Source organism: Dromaius novaehollandiae, chromosome 1, assembly GCF_036370855.1.
Source record: "Dromaius novaehollandiae isolate bDroNov1 chromosome 1, bDroNov1.hap1, whole genome shotgun sequence".
Lineage (NCBI taxonomy): Eukaryota > Metazoa > Chordata > Aves > Casuariiformes > Dromaiidae > Dromaius > Dromaius novaehollandiae.
This window is the reverse complement of record NC_088098.1, coordinates 93,655,979-93,673,029: the sequence shown is the minus strand read 5'-3', so window position 1 is coordinate 93,673,029 and position 17,051 is coordinate 93,655,979. Positions and strand designations below refer to the sequence as shown.

Genomic DNA, 17,051 nt, shown 5'->3' with positions numbered 1-17,051 from the left:
TAGTTCTCCTTTTCATTTGTACAGTTCACAGTATATCCTGACAGACCTGTATTCTCTCCACAAGAGGGATGAACTGCTCCCTCCATGTTCTCCTGGAGGGCTAACTGTGTCTTCTCTTTGCTGAATAGTGAAGAGAACTGGTGCTCTGGGGATCATAGTTTGCAATCAAATAAAAAGGGTAGCAAGACTTCTAATGGTTCTCCTTGAGACTGACAATGTAAGATGTTTGTGGCCTAATTAGTACTTAATTATCAAAAAATCAGACATTCACATCTTGGAGGGTTTTTGAATGTATTCTGTTAGCTATAGTGTGCAACTGTGTCCATTAGGAATTCTAAGTAAAACTCACTCCCAGGAAATTAAGGAGAGCTCCTGCATACTGGGAGTATTGGTCCACAGTTAAAAAAATAATAATAATAAAAAAAAAGAAGACAAAGCAGTGTACCATCCTCTGTCCCAAGTTCAGTTTCACTAGGATCTATCATAAAGTGATCTGTTACACTTTTTTTTTTTTTTTTACCAGAAGGAGATCTGGTGGATGGGATTGTCATCAGTGTCCTCCATATGAATCACTTCAAAGGGTTCATCTTGCCTGTTTTCAAAGTTGTCGTGGTACTCATCTGAGGAGAACACACAATGATAGAGGAACCCAGAGTCATACCCGCCCTGAAAAAGAGAAGGACCAGAAAGAAATGGTGAGAACACTGAAGCAGCTGACCAGGTAAAAGCAATTTTATGAATAATTTTTCCTTTCCTAAATGTCATTTTAAAAAAATGGGTCTACTATAGGTGAAAAATCGTTACTTCCAGACACCTAGACATTCTATTTAGCCACAGAGAAAATCAATCATTGGCATTACATGCCATCCTACCACTAAGTTAAGATTCTACCTTCTGCTAGTGAGGGAACAGGTTAGTCTTTGTGCCCATTTAGGCCTCACTGAGAAGACTGCCAATTGGAAATTTATGGACAATCTGAATGGAGTACACTACTGATTTACTTCAGACAGACTACTGAAACCATCCAATCAGAAGTCCAGTCCTATGCCCTAGAGATGGCAGGTTTCAGTTATCTGTTTTCTAAGATATCCAGATGTGAAGGGAAGGTTGCCACAATATGCAATCCCATAAACATGAAAAAATAACTGATTTACCAAGGAAAGCCAAAATTTCCCTGGTGTTGAATAAAACCCACAGAGGATGGGACTGGGCTCCTCTGGTATGTAGAGAGGCGGCAATGGCTCCTCTTCTTCAGGTTCCTCTTCAGGCTCTTCTTCTACCTGCTTTCCCATCTCCTGTTGCTGCTTTATCCATTCAAGCTTTGCTTTCTCCTTCTCCTGCTTTTTTTTCTCTCTACGTGCAATCTCCTCTTCCAGCTATTACAGCAAGCAGTGAAAGATGAAATCAACACTTCCCACACATTACTGACTGAAGGGGTCTCATAAATAAAACATCAGGTCCTAAACTTATTTACAGAGAGTATCTAGAGAAATCTCTTTTCCTTCAGTTCAGCAGACAAACAGAGCTTACGTGAGTCTCCAGTGGAAATGCCCCTGTGTTTCCCTCCTCCCAAGTACTTTGACTCATGGTCCTTTGAAACAGAAAACATTCTGCATGAGAAGCAGACTTCAGCATTTCTTCAGACAAATTATTCCCAATACTAACCACTATTAACATATTACCTCTGCAGAGCTCCCACACTCTATGCTCTGCTGGCTGAAGAGAAAGACTTTAAGCTGGAAAGCTGAACTCAGATTCTCAAGTTCAAATGTATCATTGATGCAGAGTGAAACAGAGAAGTTGTAAAGGATTTTCCTTCTGAACACCAAATGGAAGATTACTGACATTGGCAAATTTACACAACCTTTAAAACCTTCTTTCCATTCAAGCCTACCTTAGCATAAACAAATGTCAAACATTCTCTAAAACAGACTTTTCCCAAGAAGATATTAGATAGAAAAGCATAGAAAAAGGTCTAAAAAGGCTCTCAAGGGGTCATTCTTTGGCCTCAAGCAGGATCACCTACACCTTAAATATTCCTGGCAGATGTTTGTCTGACCTATCCTTTAAAAAAAATCTGTGATGGAGACTCTATAGCTTAAGTAACCTATTTTAGTGCTTTACCACCCTTACTGTTAGAAAGTTTCCTTATCTAAAACATCCATGTTGCAGCTTATTAATTACTGATCTATTCCTAGAGGAAAAAGAAAACAATTAATCATCTTTCTCTTTGCAGAAACCTTCTCTGTTTTTAAAGACTTGCAGTGTCTTGCAACAGTATTCTTCCGATTAAAAAAAAAAAAAAAAAAAGTCAAGAAAACGCCCATATTCTTTCAATCTTTCCTTACACATCATGTGTACTAGCCTTGTGATCACTCTTGTGGTTCTTCCTGCCTTCCTGTGAGGAAACTACGAAGAACTCTTTCTCCTGAATACTGACCTCCTCCTAGTTATAATGAGAAATGAGGCTTTGCCTGACATTCATTAAGGTGCCACTCAGAACACAGGAGCAGTTGATAGAGAAAGCAGTGAAATCATAGGTTAAGAATGAAACCAGAGAGGCTGCTGTGATCTGGTGGGTTGAAGACGGTGAATGAGACTGGAGCTCTCCTCCTGAGCCTAACACCACGTTGCTCTCCAACTTTATGAAATTAACCATTGCTGAAAGCTGGCATAACTCTTCCTTTGGCCCTGTATTTCTTCAAAAAAGCTAGTTCTCATTCAGAAATGCATAAATTTCAATACTGAAGGTTATTCTTTCACACAAAAATTGCCATTTTTAAGGTGTTAAAGCATGCAAAAAAATCAGGAATATTTAACTGCTGAAAAAGAATGATTTTTCTTGTTTACCTCAAGGTAACCAAATGGGTGTTTTATGACTCTGTGCAAACGAATTTCCTACAGGGCCAAGGTCAACCCCAAGGAACATACTTTTTTTTTGAAAATTACCAAAATGAAAATATTTTAAGAGCTAATGTCCTGTGCTGTCCTTCACTATCACTAATGTTATCTTCTAATATTGATTAAAACGCACATCATGCTTTCAGTGTGATGTGCTTGCTATTTCAGTGAAAAAACAACAACTTGCAATTTGAAATGTTGAAACACAGCCACAAATGGACTGTACTTGGCCTTTCCCTCTGAAAAGCTTACCAAAAATACCATGCTGCAATACAGAGACTAGAAGCCCTCTGGTACATGGAGAACATGAAATTCTTCCACAGAAGAATTCTTTACCTTGATTCGGGATTTAATGCTGTAAAAATGGAAGTACTGTGTGGGCAAGTTTTTGATTTGATAGGTGGACATGGGACCCTCTTCCTCAGGGTGAGGAGCAGGAACCTGGAGAACAAAGCCATTCTCACAGAGGACAAGCAGAGTACTCTTCACCTGCAGAAAAGCACATAAAAAACAAGCATGGGAAAGATGTATAAATAGAATTGAGAGAAAGGATAAAGAGTTAGTCAGAAGATGCACATGCACAAAATCAAACTCCAGCTAGGAGGCATTAACTCTAATTGTATTCTTATCTAAATGGACACATCTAAATGGACACCAGAAACCAGGGAGCTTCTGCCATACTGTGTATCCTAGGCAAAGTTAATGAAGTGAAGACATCCTTGCCATATACAAAACAGCTATCATTCTGACACTGTTTAGATTGGAAACAGCATGATGATATTTTAGGAGTTTGGTTACTTTAAATGATGGACCTGACCCAGAAGTTAGGGGATGAGGTTTTGTTTTGACCAGTGCATGAAAGTTCAGATGTTTCTAAACTATCTAAATCCTTTATATCTTCAAGACTGGGCTGGGAATCTTGCCAAAAGCTATTTTACCTTGGGTTTTTGTTTGTTTGTTTGTTTAATTGCTGTACCTGCCAGGTCCCTTAAAATGCAAACTTAGGAAAAACAATTGAGGTAAGGGGAATAATTGGTGTTTTGAGATTTTAAAAGGCAAGCCTGTATTTAGTTTCAATTTTCAGAAGCTACCTAGAGAAGAGACATAAGCTTATTTTATCTGACCCCTGATTAACAAAGTACAAAGGTGGCATACTATGGGAACCTTAACTAGGAATAATATTATTCTTGTTTCTCTAAAACCTCAGTCTTAAAACTTAATTAATTAATTTAATGTGTAGTCTTTAAAATAAACACCTCGATCATTAAAGAGAAAAAAAAAGCAGTATAAAACACTCAGATGCTTGAAGTATGTTTAGTAAGTGCTCACATCTAGCACTGGAGACCTGACACTGGTAGACAGTCATATGACTGTCTGACATATCAAAGACATAACTGGTGCTTTTCTAATAAATAGGAATACCTAGCAAGAATCTATTTGAGTAAGTGACTGACTACCTTCAGACACAGAGTGTGAGTTCAGAGAAGCACCCAAAAGTTTTCTTTATATGCTTTGAACACTTTGCGTACAATTGCAAGCGCATGTTTCAACGTTGGCAAGAGGCACATGCAATAATGCTCAAGTAACCCTTACCAATAAAATTTAGACATTTAAAAAGCTACAGCACAAACTTGTTCCTTCTTTGAAGAAACTCAAGATGGTGACCAGAATTTTGTGGCTTACATATGATTCTGGTCTTGATTATCCAAGGTCCGAAACATGCCCAGAGTGACTAAATTGGAGATACAGCTAAACAAAATCTGTCATTCTGAAGCAGCCTGAAGAACACAGTAGCAAAGAGTCTTCTACACTGTACAGGGAACATGGCTAAGGTGATGCATCTTTATCTATTTTGATCAGAAGTTCTTTTCAAAATGACATTCTATTACCCTGGGGGAGGAAACAAACAAACAAACAAACATTCAGTACTCACATGGGAAGGTGGAGACCACTGTAATGCCTGCACAGGCCCAGGGACACAGATGAATCCAATTGGCTCATATTTGTCTTCAACAGCAAAAAAGAAAACTGTTTTGTCTTTACTCTGAGAAGAAAAACAAAGATGACTGAATCAAAGCTTATCAAAAAAGTCTGACAGATTGTAGATACTCCACGAAATGCACATACTTCAAACCATTTGTGGCTAGACAGGGGAGTCCTCCACATGCCTTGGGCACTTAGAATTGCACTTCCATGATGATGCGGAAAAATCCTACTCACCTTGCTCCAGGGCCTTGAGTGCACCCAAAGGCCTTAACTGCCCTGATGGGCCTCAGTTGAGAATTCCATCCATGCATGTTCTGCCCACTGCCCCAGAAGCTTCTTTTAAGCTTAGGCCCAGGCTCAGGCCTGACCTGAGTTATGTCATACGTGCACCTGATTCCAGTCCTGTGTCCAGCTGTTCCTGAATTGTAGTTTGGATTTCCTGGATTGACCTCAGATGTGACTTGTTACCTTGCCTTTGTCTAATGATCACTGGACTGCTGGTGGAACTGGTGGCTGTCAGCTCTGCTTGGCCAGCTCAGGCCCTGTGGGACTGTGCCTTGTCCATGGGAACACTGCCCTTACCTGTGTTGGTGTCAATGTCACGGAGCAGCCCCACTGTTGCTGCTCCCTGGCAGTCCTCATACTAAGGTTGGATCTCTGAAGTACAAATGGACTTGCTCCTACTAATTTCAAGCTACTACTAAACTAATTCCAAAATGAAACAAATCCATCTTCAAAGGGGATTACAAAATTCACACTAAACTCTTCAGTAGTTCACAAAATGAATTGTATCAGTTGCATGGTTGCTTTCCTTCAGAAAACAAAGGTGAGAGCAAACAGATCCTTTTCTTCCCCCAGGACTACAGAGAACTATAACAAGCAATCAAAAGAAATACTGGAATTATGATGTGTTGTCAGCCAATAAAGTTCACCTTATCTATATAAAAATAATCTCTACAGTTGTGGCTTGATAAAAATAACTGACAGAAGTGTCACATACCCCTGTAGCAAGCACATCTCCATTTCGCTCATATGCCAAGGCTGTAACTGCAGTAGTGTGAGGTTTAAAAGCTTGTTTCAGATTCATCTCTGCCTTCCCTGTATTTGTCCGTCCTGCCACAATAGCCAGTCCTTTGGGATCATAAACTTCAATAATACGCACAACACCATCTTCAAACCCCACAGCAATTAGACCTCCTTTGGGATTTACCTTTAAGTGGAAGAAGGAAGAAAAAGAAATTGCAGTGCATGTCAGAGGGCTTAGACTAAAAATCCGTATGGCACGTACTCTGCTGTTAATCTGTAATCCATTTTATATCCCATGCTACATAGAAGTGGTGATAATTCACAAAGAATGTTCCATACATGGGGAATGTTGTTTTAATTCATTCTATAAAACGGAGGGAGAGGATTGGGGATTATTTTTTGTGGGTTTTTTTTTTTTTTTTTTTTCTGAGGGAAGGAGGGCCATTAGACATGCCATGTCATAGGGACTGGAAGTGTTAGTGAGGATGTGGCTACAGCTCGTGGGGAACAAGTGGTTCATACCTATACATATCAGCAGCTTCTTACAGAGAAGAGCTGGAACTCTGGAAGGAATTATTATACTACTCTCAATGCAATACTGGGCATCCGCTGTGGGTATGATTTTTGAAGAGGTCAAGGCATAGACTTAGGTCTATATGTAAAGTACAGGTGTCAACAGGGACAGCAACTTGAGCTGGAAATAGGAGGCTATGGAGTCAATGGCATTTATCATGACAATCAGCTTTCCTCATGAATGTATACCTCATCACCTCCAGCGTCGCTGCAAGTCTGCGTGGCCAGAATTATAGTTCTAAGTGCACTGTCCCAGTGTTACCCTCTGCCTTGGAAATTCAAGTAAAGCACTTTCCTCCATGAATTTTTGTATAATGAACCCACCAGGCCTGTTATGTTTCCTCGAAAACATAACTAGGCACTATTTTAACTACAATTGGCAAATATGTCTAAAAGAGATAGACTCAACACTCCACAAATGATCAGTTCTGGCCACAAGTTCTTATGATTTATCTCCAAATGTTTGTGGATTGTCTGGGCTGTCATTTCAAAATGTGTTAAGTAACTCATGTTAATTGACAATAACTCTGCTTGGCTTAAATAGGAGCTGTTAGTTTATAAAATAAGATTCCTGAGACTGTCCACCAAGGTCTGTTTTTAATATCTCAGCAAGACACAAAGTAGGAAACCTGACAATCCATGGTAAAGTCAAACTGTACACATACCTTTTCTATACATATTAGTATACAAACTGTACATATGCATACTACAATAAATTCCAGTATGGCCTAAACAGTGACTTCTCTAAGATTTTGTATTGTGAGCATCTTTCTTGATTTTCTCATAGACCCTTTGTGAATTCTTATTAACACACTAGCAAAAACTTACTACACGAGGTGCCCATGTCAGTGCTGTTCCTCCTTGTTTAAACTTAATTTCACTCAGTTGACTTTTGCTGATGAAATCATAGATACGCACTGATCCTGTGTGGAAAGGAGACCGTAGGAACTTATTTTTTGCTGTGTCACTTACTATTGAAGATTTATGGAGAAATTGCTATTTATTTTAATGAAAAGCTGGACAGAAAGTTATTAATTTTTCTCTTTAAATATCAAACACCCATCTAGTCAGCTGATGGTTACACAGCACCACAGCTAGCATGGTGCCCATGAACACACAAAACACATGAAACATAAAACACATGAAAACATAAGCTTTCTTCACTCTTTAACTTAAACACTCCCAGAGTTGTAAGGGCTGAAGGTTGTCATAAGAAGTCCCATACCTACCACCATGTGAAATTCTCAAGTAATCACAGAACAGTGGCATACTCTAAGGGAAATCTGTACTGACAACATAGGAAAAAATGATATGCTCTCGCTTGGAATTGCCTAGGGAAGAAAATATTTAAATGGATGAAAATGGGAGAGCGTCCAAAGAAAAGCCATCCTCACCAGAGGTGAAATTAACAGATTAGTAGACACACATATTGGTCTGCATAAAAATCCATTCCAGCTGGCATATATCCTAAATGTCATTTGCTCAACTGGTAGGAGTTTATCTTCAGGCCAGAAGTGCATGTACATTGTGTAACACAGACAAATGACAAGACACTGCTGACAAGCAATTCTGTTAAAGACTTTGTAGCATTTTCTCAGCAGCATAAATGATGTTGTTAACGTTCTGGCCTGTGGCTCTCCGAAAACACGGTAAAACTAAATGTGAGAGGCTTAAATAGCAGTATTTATATATGTTACATAAACGTCTGTAAGTGCATGTTAGCTTTTGAGAGCATTATAGCTATTGCATTTGCTAAGAAAGCCACAAATTTTAATATTCACAATGACTTATATAATGCTAGAAATATGTCATTTCTAACAAAACAAAAAACACAACACTTACCAGTCTGGAGCCTTGAATACAAATGTTGTTATTCAAACCAAATGTCTCATCTTTCCAGTCATTCCTTCAGAATGAATAGAATTTACAAAGCTTCCCATAAAAATTTCTCCCATCAAAACCCAAGGCTTTCAAGATGAAGCAATCCTAACACATTATTTCACAACATTAACGATTTGTCTTAACTATTAAAGAATAGATCCGAGGAATAACACTTGTCTGGGAAGCAACTTTACAAGAGCAAATATGCATCTTCAGTTCAAAACAGAGTAGTCCCAGAACAAGAGTACATGTTACTTTTCAAAAACTGTAATTAAAGGGCAGAGAGAAGGGAATAGCGTACTTACGGTCAAGAGCAGTGGTGGCCATAAGATACGTGACAGGAGAGACGCTCACGGCCTCAATCTTTCCAGAGTGAAAGGTATACAGGCACTCTGGATCACGTGTCTGCAGTGCAAAACAGAACAAAAATTCTGCTATATTCTGGAACAGCTCTTAAAAGGTATTATTAGCCATACCCACAGTGAACCTGAAAAATCTAGACAGGAGCTGGTTGCATGAACAAAATTTGGGGTGCGTTAGGTACCCATATGCAATTATATTTTATTTTTTCCATGTAAATATCCATTACGAGATCATGAGTGAGTTAATGTAGGAACATTAAGCTTATTTTAAAATCCAGCATTTTCTATGAAAAAAATAAAGGACAGTGCTTTTCACTAAGTGATTTCAAGCCTGGAGTTAACATTTTTAAGAAAAAGCTATTGCTTTTGCAATGAAAGCTGTTGTATTGGCAAAGAAAATGCTCTTGCACTTAGGGCTTATACTGCAAGGGAAATCTTTTCATCATATAGTTATAGATTTTTCCTATATATTTCTGCTATTAGTTTTTATAGCATGCTTCACACATCTCTCTTTGCCATAAAATTCCTGGAACATCATTTATCTGTTACCACAGAACATTATTCCAATCAAAGGGTGTGTTCCCACTTACTTCAATACGTTCTAGAGCAAAAATTAAATGCACCCATTTTACCTTTGTCATCTGATTCTTTATCTAAAATGTCTGCAGCAGTATTACTAGTAGTCAGTTTGATAAAACATAAAAGGTGCATTTCATTATCTTGTTTTCCTAGTTCTTTATGTCATTTAGAAATAACAGTAATGACTGTTTCAAATACAACCTCTCTAGATAGGTTATGTCAATACTCTTTGAACTCATATCCTCCATTTAGGCACCTTGTATTTCCAATTTATGAGACTAAAACTCCTTTAGAGTATCTTAAATTTTTCAGCCAAAACTTCAGAAATCAAAAATCGATAATTACTTCTGATAATCCTGTGCAATCATTATAATCAATAAGGTTATGAAAACAAATTTTTAAGAAAAAAGTATCTGTTTCAATGCTAACATTTTCAAACTGCCCAACTCTGTAAAAAACAAACTGCATTGCAGAGGCATCCAGTATATTTAAACGAAGTTATTGCAAGGGAGTTGAAGAAATCAGGAGAAAGAAAAAGAAAATAAGCTTACAATATTTGAAAAAGTCAAATCCAGCTTCCATAGTGCTCCATTGGCATCCTAAGGAAGAAAAAACAAAACATGTAACCTGAATGTTTTCAAACTCAATTTAAAAATAAAACCACCCTCTGTGATTCCTTAAAAATTCCTTAAAGATTATCCTTGTGAAATTCAAATGACTGAATGTGGTCATGTTGGTCCTATCAGTCCTACTCATTATTCCAGGATAAAAGAATTCAGATAATACATTTTGACATTCTCCAACTCCTATGTAGTTCTGACTGTGAAAGCTAGAGTAACACGTTATTGTACTCTAAAAATAGATCCAGAATACGACTGAATTCTACAGAAAAAACCATATTGACTGGTAACAGACTCCTGCTGTTACATAACATCATCTTCCTCATTCTGTGTTTCTCCACAGAGCTGTATGTACTTGAGTGCATCTTACCTGAGCATACCAAATGGGCTGTCCATGATCATGAACTTTTGCCATGAAACTCAGACTGACATTCTTGCCAACCAGAAGTTCATTCATAGGCTCCATCTCCAGTAAACCTGTTTCATCCACAGTATCAGCAGCATCTACTGTCTCGATGTCCCACACCTTCATGGAGTTGCAAACAAAAGAGAAAATGAGTATTCATTAGGCCAACATGTCCAAATCATGTTTTCATATATAATTAATATAGAAATTCAAAATTATAAGAAACCAGGGAAGGGTAGACCTTCTAAGCAGAGCATGAAACCTGTCACATCTGCTTCACTGGTTTGAATATAACCTAGAACAACCAGCTACTACCATCTGATACAATGGGGTGTAAAGCAAAATACATTGCAAAATATCTCAATCCAATTCTGAGACAACAATGCCATAAGTCTAGTCCCGGCACTGGAAAATTATACATGGCTGTCTCAGAAGTATAGAGAGTTAATGATACCTGCCTGCACTGCACATTGTGCATATTGAAGCATCATGGAAGAAAGAATAAGAAATAATTTACATTCATGTTCTGCTGTGTGGGATGAGGACAAGACATCAGCTGGCACCCTTATACCCTGGGTGAACTTTCCTAATAGGATTACATCAATTTATAAAACACAACCAAAAAAAAGCCAGAGTGTTTGAAACGCTCTGTTGTCTATAACAGTAAGATTCAGCTTCCTGCTGGTTATCTGGGTCTTTCACATGTCAGTAGAAGGCACAATTTGTCTTCTTTTAAAGAGCAGGTGAATGAAATTGCAAAATCCTTGATAATTAGCAGATGAGATCAGAGATGGGCATGATTAAGGTAACTACTTTGACCTTAATTTATAGAATTATATGTTAACTTCAGGATGCCCATTGCTTTTTCTTTTAATTGTTACTCTATTTCAGTGCATGTATCTCTGAGATATTCATTAATATCTATGCGATTTTAACATAAATAATCTGAGCATTCACATAATCTGAAAATTAATTTCAAATATTGCCATGTTTACCTTTTGAAATAAAAATAAATGTAATAATAGATCTGAAAATTATAAAGATTAACCAAAACTACACATGCAAAGAGACCTATTAGAATGCAGGCAAGAATAAAACTTTTAGAGAATCACTGAAATTTGTTTTGATTTATTAAAGTAAATGGTGATTAATTTACTACTATCAAACAAAAAGGGTTATGTAAACGCTGCTTGATTCAAACACCTACACTGTGGAGAAGTGCTCTTACTAAGTTTGTTCTAAAAGTTCATTCTCAGAAGGCAACTGCATTGCAAATTTGCCTTCACAAATAAACTCTGAGAAAGAAAATATGTAACATTTACCTGTTGATTACAAACTTGCACACCTAAACGCAGAACACTGAAGAAAAACTCACCCGAACGAAGCCATCTTTTCCAACAGTCACAAGCTCTCCTTCATCCAGAATTAACTGGCTGACTGGGCCACTGTGACAAGGCTTGTGTCCAGCTCGACAGAGCTCTACTTTGATGAGGCCTCCTTCCCAAAGCAGCAAGTTGCCCCACTCAGCCCCTGAGATAACCTTCAACGCAAACAAAAAGAAGCACGTAAGTACCTCCACTGAACCATGCAGAAATACTGGCAAGAATCTGGTAATTACTTGTGGCTTCTTTCTATGAAAGCATTAAATTCATAGCAATGTACAGATATTTGCAAGAGAAGGAAGGCATAAATGGTGAGGAAATTCAACTTTTTAGGAATGTAGCTTATCATTTACATGCATTGAAATGGTGAAGGATGAGGGATAATATTCTTTGATTTCTTTACTCTTAATGTTTTCACTACTCCATTATAGGAGCCTCAGGTCTAAGCTAACACCATTCTTTCATCTGGGAATTACAATACTAACTGTACTTTTCAATTATTACAAAGCAAGCCAGTTTTTTGACAAATTAATGTCAACATTATCTTATCACAGCAGTGCAATGAAGATCTAATTCATCTCATTTTGAAGCAAATAGTAACTCTCCAACTCACTCAGTAGACTTCATATCAAACCCTGAAAGGGAACAGTAAATCAATCAAACTTTTTCTGACTTACCTTCCCATCAGGCAGCTCCACATACCCTATAACGTCAGTCACTGCCGTTTTTCCAAACCTGCCCAAGGCTCCTTGTAACTTAAGCCCAGTGAATGTGAGAGCCATCTTCCAGAACCTGAGTATAGAAAACATGCCCCTCTCCAATACAAGATTTCCTAAACACACTCTTCATTTTCAGACATTGAAATAATCTTACCAGGGATACCTCTGAGGTGAAAGCTGTTAATTTATTATTCTTTTTCACAGGAGAACCTGGGTTTCTCTCTCTAAAATGAGATAAAGCTTTGTAACTACAGTTACAAAACTACAGTTTTTCTCTATCCTAACCCTATGAAAAGAAAACTAGAAAAAGGATCTGGCAGGGGCAGAATGAAGATTAAACTACTATTTCAAATAAGTAAGTATAAAATACATAGCTATATTCTTCCTGCTATAACCGTTACATGTACTTGTACATGTACCTATTTTACCCTTGCTATCTCCAGTGTCTGATACACAACTTTGTAAGTGCAAGGGACTGTGTCCTCCACTGAATTTCATCCAAATACCTCCAAGGACTCAGACAACACTGTACAAATCTCAGTGAGTGAAAAGTTTTATCCTAGATCTTCACAGCTATTTCTAGTTGATCATTATATTTATAGCAGTATAAAACATAACTTTAAACTACAGTATTGCAAAAAAATTAACTTCTATTGCAATCAGGGATCCTCTGTGTGCAGGAGGCATATCACATTGAAGACAGGTGTTGGAAATCAGAATTTGAGACTAAATTTAGGCTAAGGCTCATGTGTATCTGTTACAAAAGCTTGTATTCATAGTATTGTAGCTCAAAAGAAAGACTATAAATGAGCTTTTTTTGTGTGATTTCCATAACTAATATTTTCCAAGCCACATTTGTTCTGGGTCTAAATAAGCCATTTCTTATTTCAGACCCACCCTGAAACCAAACTATAGAGATCTGGAGATTTTGATCCGATTCCTGTGTAAAATCCAAAAGTCTTTAGATGTGTTATCATTTTAAAGGTATAATTTCTATTATGATAGCATCTAAGTCATATTTCAACTCCCTGGTGTGTTAAGGTTGAACACTGGACACAAAGCCAATCCCTGTCCCAAAGAGCTTAGAGCTGTGATTCATTTTTCATTACAAAAGGTTCCATGAACTTACAAGAGAAGAGAGCATATGGAAGCATATTTTTTGTAAGGGTTTCTTGCAGGTTTCTGACGGTATGATAGGTGTCCTGAGCCATGTCTCGGCAATCAGTTCTAGTGGCTGCCCAAGCAGCAGCTGAGCTTAACAGACCAAAAAGATCTCTTGAAAGTCCCAAAGGCAGAGGAGGCATGCATGCTATGCTAGAAGAAATGTATATATAAAAATTTTTGATTAATTCTCCACAATGCCTGTTGGAATTACAAGAATGGAGCCAGTGGTACAGGCATTCAACAGCAAGCATCATCCCTTTTGGACAGCAAAGGTGTTAAAAGAATTGGCTGACTAGCTGAAGAAATTAAAGAGCTTTCTCCTCTTTGTAATTGTTACAGCCAGGTAAAATAGCATTCCTCATTGGTCCATGTTTTGCTAATCGTACTTTTCTGTTAGTCACCTTCTAGATATTGTGACTTTACAGCTCATGCACGTTAATCGTAATCAGTAAACCTACTTGATGTGTCCTGTTCCGGATGTAGTTAGCTGCTCTTCATTATCAGGAGAAAACGTGACCTTGTAAACATCCTGGGAAAAAGCTTTTGACCTCAGCACAATCTTTTCCTGTTTCCAGTCCCAGATCGTCAACATGTAGTCAGGATTGCTACCAACGCTGGCCAGCAAAGTGCCAGAATGGTTGAAATCAGCAGAAACGTAGGCTTCCTCTGTTCCACCTGAAGAGACATAAAAGCCCCAACCCACGTGCACACACGCATACACACAAACACACAGAAAAGAGGAAGAAACAACAGGAAAAACTGCTTAAAAAGGAGCTCAAGTTTCACTGCATTTTTTTTCACCAGCCAAAACTCTCAGTTGATTATTTCTACTAAATAAAAGCTTTTTACCAACAGGGAATTTAAAAGCTTTTAATCTGTGCCTTCTGTTCTGCTGTTAAGTACCAAAAGGTTGTATGTTCTTCTAAACTTAAAATGAACCGTTACTCCATCTGCTGGGATCTATAAACGCCGGTCCATTTGAGTAAAATAAATAGTACTTTTTACACTACCTCGTAGTATTCTGTAGGGCCTCAGTGAAGGATACTCGTAGATGATGAGGTTTGGCTTCTTTCCTTTTTCTCCTACTGCAAAGTACTGCTTAGTAGGGTGTGCCTTGAAAAAGCAAAAATTCTTTTACATGCTGTAACAACACCTTTGTTGTATTCAGCTAATTATTGAGTTATTGTATTTACTTGTTCATTAGTCAGAAGATACTGTGGTTGACAGACTGCACTATTCTATATGTTTATTCTCAGCAACTGCCAATCTATCGCTCACTACTGGAGATAGACCATTATGCATACAAAAACAGTATATTGCACATATACTGCAGAACCATGGCAAACTGTGGAACCATATAACAATTTGCTTCATCATGCATTATTTTACTGTCTCTGCCTGACTCAACCCATTAGCTGATCTTTTCCTGAACAGCACTTGGGTCAACAGCCATCTACTTTTTCAGAGGGTAACGTAAAAAGAACAGCCCTTCTGAATGCCACTGCTGTGAAAACACAAGGATGTAATATGATTTTCCACAAAAGGCTGCTTACAGTGGAGTAGAACAGCATGAGGCTGGGATTCTGAAAGCCTTGCTCATGTGAAATATTACTGAGAGCTGGTAGAGCCATTCACATGATAAGGGGCTACAAAAGCAGAGAAAGCATTTCAGAACCCAGGCTCTTGGTAGGAGATTACTAGAATTAAACCAGATACTTTCGTCTTCATTTATCTAGGCACTTGATTTTCTAAATTTTAACTACAGACAGAACACTAAACTAATATCAGTTGTGACTAGGAGAGATGAAGTGTTGAACATAGGCAACTGTAGAAATCTCCCATCAAGCAACCAAGTGACCATTCCACTTGTAGAAAGGGACTGACGTCCTAAAGCAAAAAACATAATCCGTACTGTGATAACCCCAATTCCACCACCACTGCTGCTCCGGAGGTAACTCTGAGATTTAGTTTTCAGGTCCAGGAGCACCACGTGGTTGCCTGCAATATAGAGCAGTGTTTGGCTATCCATCATCAGCAGGTTTACAGTTCTCATGCAGTCATATCCAAAAGAATGTCTGAGAAAATTTAATAAGGAAAAGATTTGATACTGAGTTTCTAGAAAACTTTACTAGGTGGAAAGAAACAATCAGTACTTAAACCAAAACTGAGATGGGAATATTGGATTCTTATAAATTTTGGGTTTCATCCTTCCAGCTCTATTACAGGGCACACTTCATGCCTCTGCTAGATCCTTTGAGGCTGCAAGGATTTATATTCTATCAATTCAGTGTTCTCTTTTCAAATAAAATGTGAGATGTGCCTCAGATTATTAGGAACTGTGCTACAAACAAGCGATCAAACCAAAGCAATGCTCAGGTTCACTTCTTTAATGTTTATATACAGATATCGATAAGGGAAAATCCAGTCTTCAGTAGCAACTTGACCATGTCTGCAGAGAAAACCACAAACACTTCTGAAAGCCATGTCTCCTGTCCTAGTCAACCATACCTATCAAAGGTCATCACTTACTGGTCATCACTTTTTTCATTGTACCAGTTTATGTCTTCTGAGCACAAAAGCTAAGAATCTACCTAATTTCTTCCCCACTTCTCCCTAAGCAGTTCTGTAAAAAAATATGAGGTACACAGCTGCTCTTCTGCCCATGCCCTCCCATGAGCTCCTTCAGGAATGCCAATATAGTTACACAGAAAAGGAGATTTACTTGCAGGGAATATTCTTACCCTAGTCCTCTGCCTGATCACACTAATTTGGTCATAATGTATTTATGACAGTAAGCATTAAGTCTAATAAGAAATTCTTATGAGGTCAAGATCATGTTTAAGATAAATTCACCCAGGACCATAACTGGCCAGGATTCTTATCTGTGTCTCACCCAGAGGTATCCCACTAATGCCACATAGGGTACTCCAAATTAGACAACTACCATTTTAAGAACATACCTTAAGAAGAAATCCCTAGCTCTAAATTTGCACAGCCTCAACAGAAAGGATACTCGAGAGTAAGAAGGTTAATTGGTATCCCAGAGTCTTCGGTGACAAATGGCCGTGAGTATAAATCTTCATACTTATAGTAGAAAGTTTCTGAGATTTTCTTTTCTACCTTCTCAGGCCTTTTTTCTGGCTCTGAGCGTACTTCAGGATCATGCTGCTCTTCCACATCTTCTTCTGCATCTCCAAAGTGGGAATATTAAGGAAAGTTATAATTGCTGTAAATCTTAGGGTTCTTGCTGATACTTGCACAGATTCCTTGCTTCCTTAACACACTAATAGGCACTCCATAGCAGAAAACAGGTGTACTACATCTTTGTAACAACTTGTCCTGGAGCAGTCTATAACAAGCCCTCCCTCAGGTTTTTAAAAACCTTGCTGTGAACACTCAACATTGAAGAAATTAAAGCAAAAACATTTGAGTGTGTTTTAAAGACATTGATT

The 17,051-nt window shown here is 38.1% G+C and overlaps 1 protein-coding gene across 7 annotated transcripts in view; it reads right to left on the bottom strand.

The window, feature by feature from the left end:
* The window catches only part of CFAP44 (cilia and flagella associated protein 44), a 44,694-nt gene that overhangs the window by 21,047 nt on the left and 6,596 nt on the right, over positions 1-17,051 (bottom strand). For 5 of the 7 annotated variants that reach the window (XM_064520446.1, XM_064520457.1, XM_026093996.2 and 2 more), the window contains exons 4-18: positions 16,613-16,790; positions 15,512-15,674; positions 14,610-14,712; positions 14,058-14,274; positions 12,394-12,508; positions 11,710-11,874; positions 10,299-10,454; positions 9,860-9,907; positions 8,673-8,772; positions 7,315-7,409; positions 5,888-6,097; positions 4,835-4,945; positions 3,238-3,390; positions 1,155-1,376; positions 521-666 (exon numbers count right to left, since the gene is read on the bottom strand). In XM_064520446.1, coding sequence (XP_064376516.1) covers positions 521-666; positions 1,155-1,376; positions 3,238-3,390; positions 4,835-4,945; positions 5,888-6,097; positions 7,315-7,409; positions 8,673-8,772; positions 9,860-9,907; positions 10,299-10,454; positions 11,710-11,874; positions 12,394-12,508; positions 14,058-14,274; positions 14,610-14,712; positions 15,512-15,674; positions 16,613-16,790 — 2,182 coding nt within the window. The remainder of the gene's footprint in view (positions 1-520; positions 667-1,154; positions 1,377-3,237; positions 3,391-4,834; positions 4,946-5,887; positions 6,098-7,314; positions 7,410-8,672; positions 8,773-9,859; positions 9,908-10,298; positions 10,455-11,709; positions 11,875-12,393; positions 12,509-14,057; positions 14,275-14,609; positions 14,713-15,511; positions 15,675-16,612; positions 16,791-17,051) is intronic. The other 2 variants (XM_026093995.2, XM_064520466.1) reach the window with 2 other exon arrangements.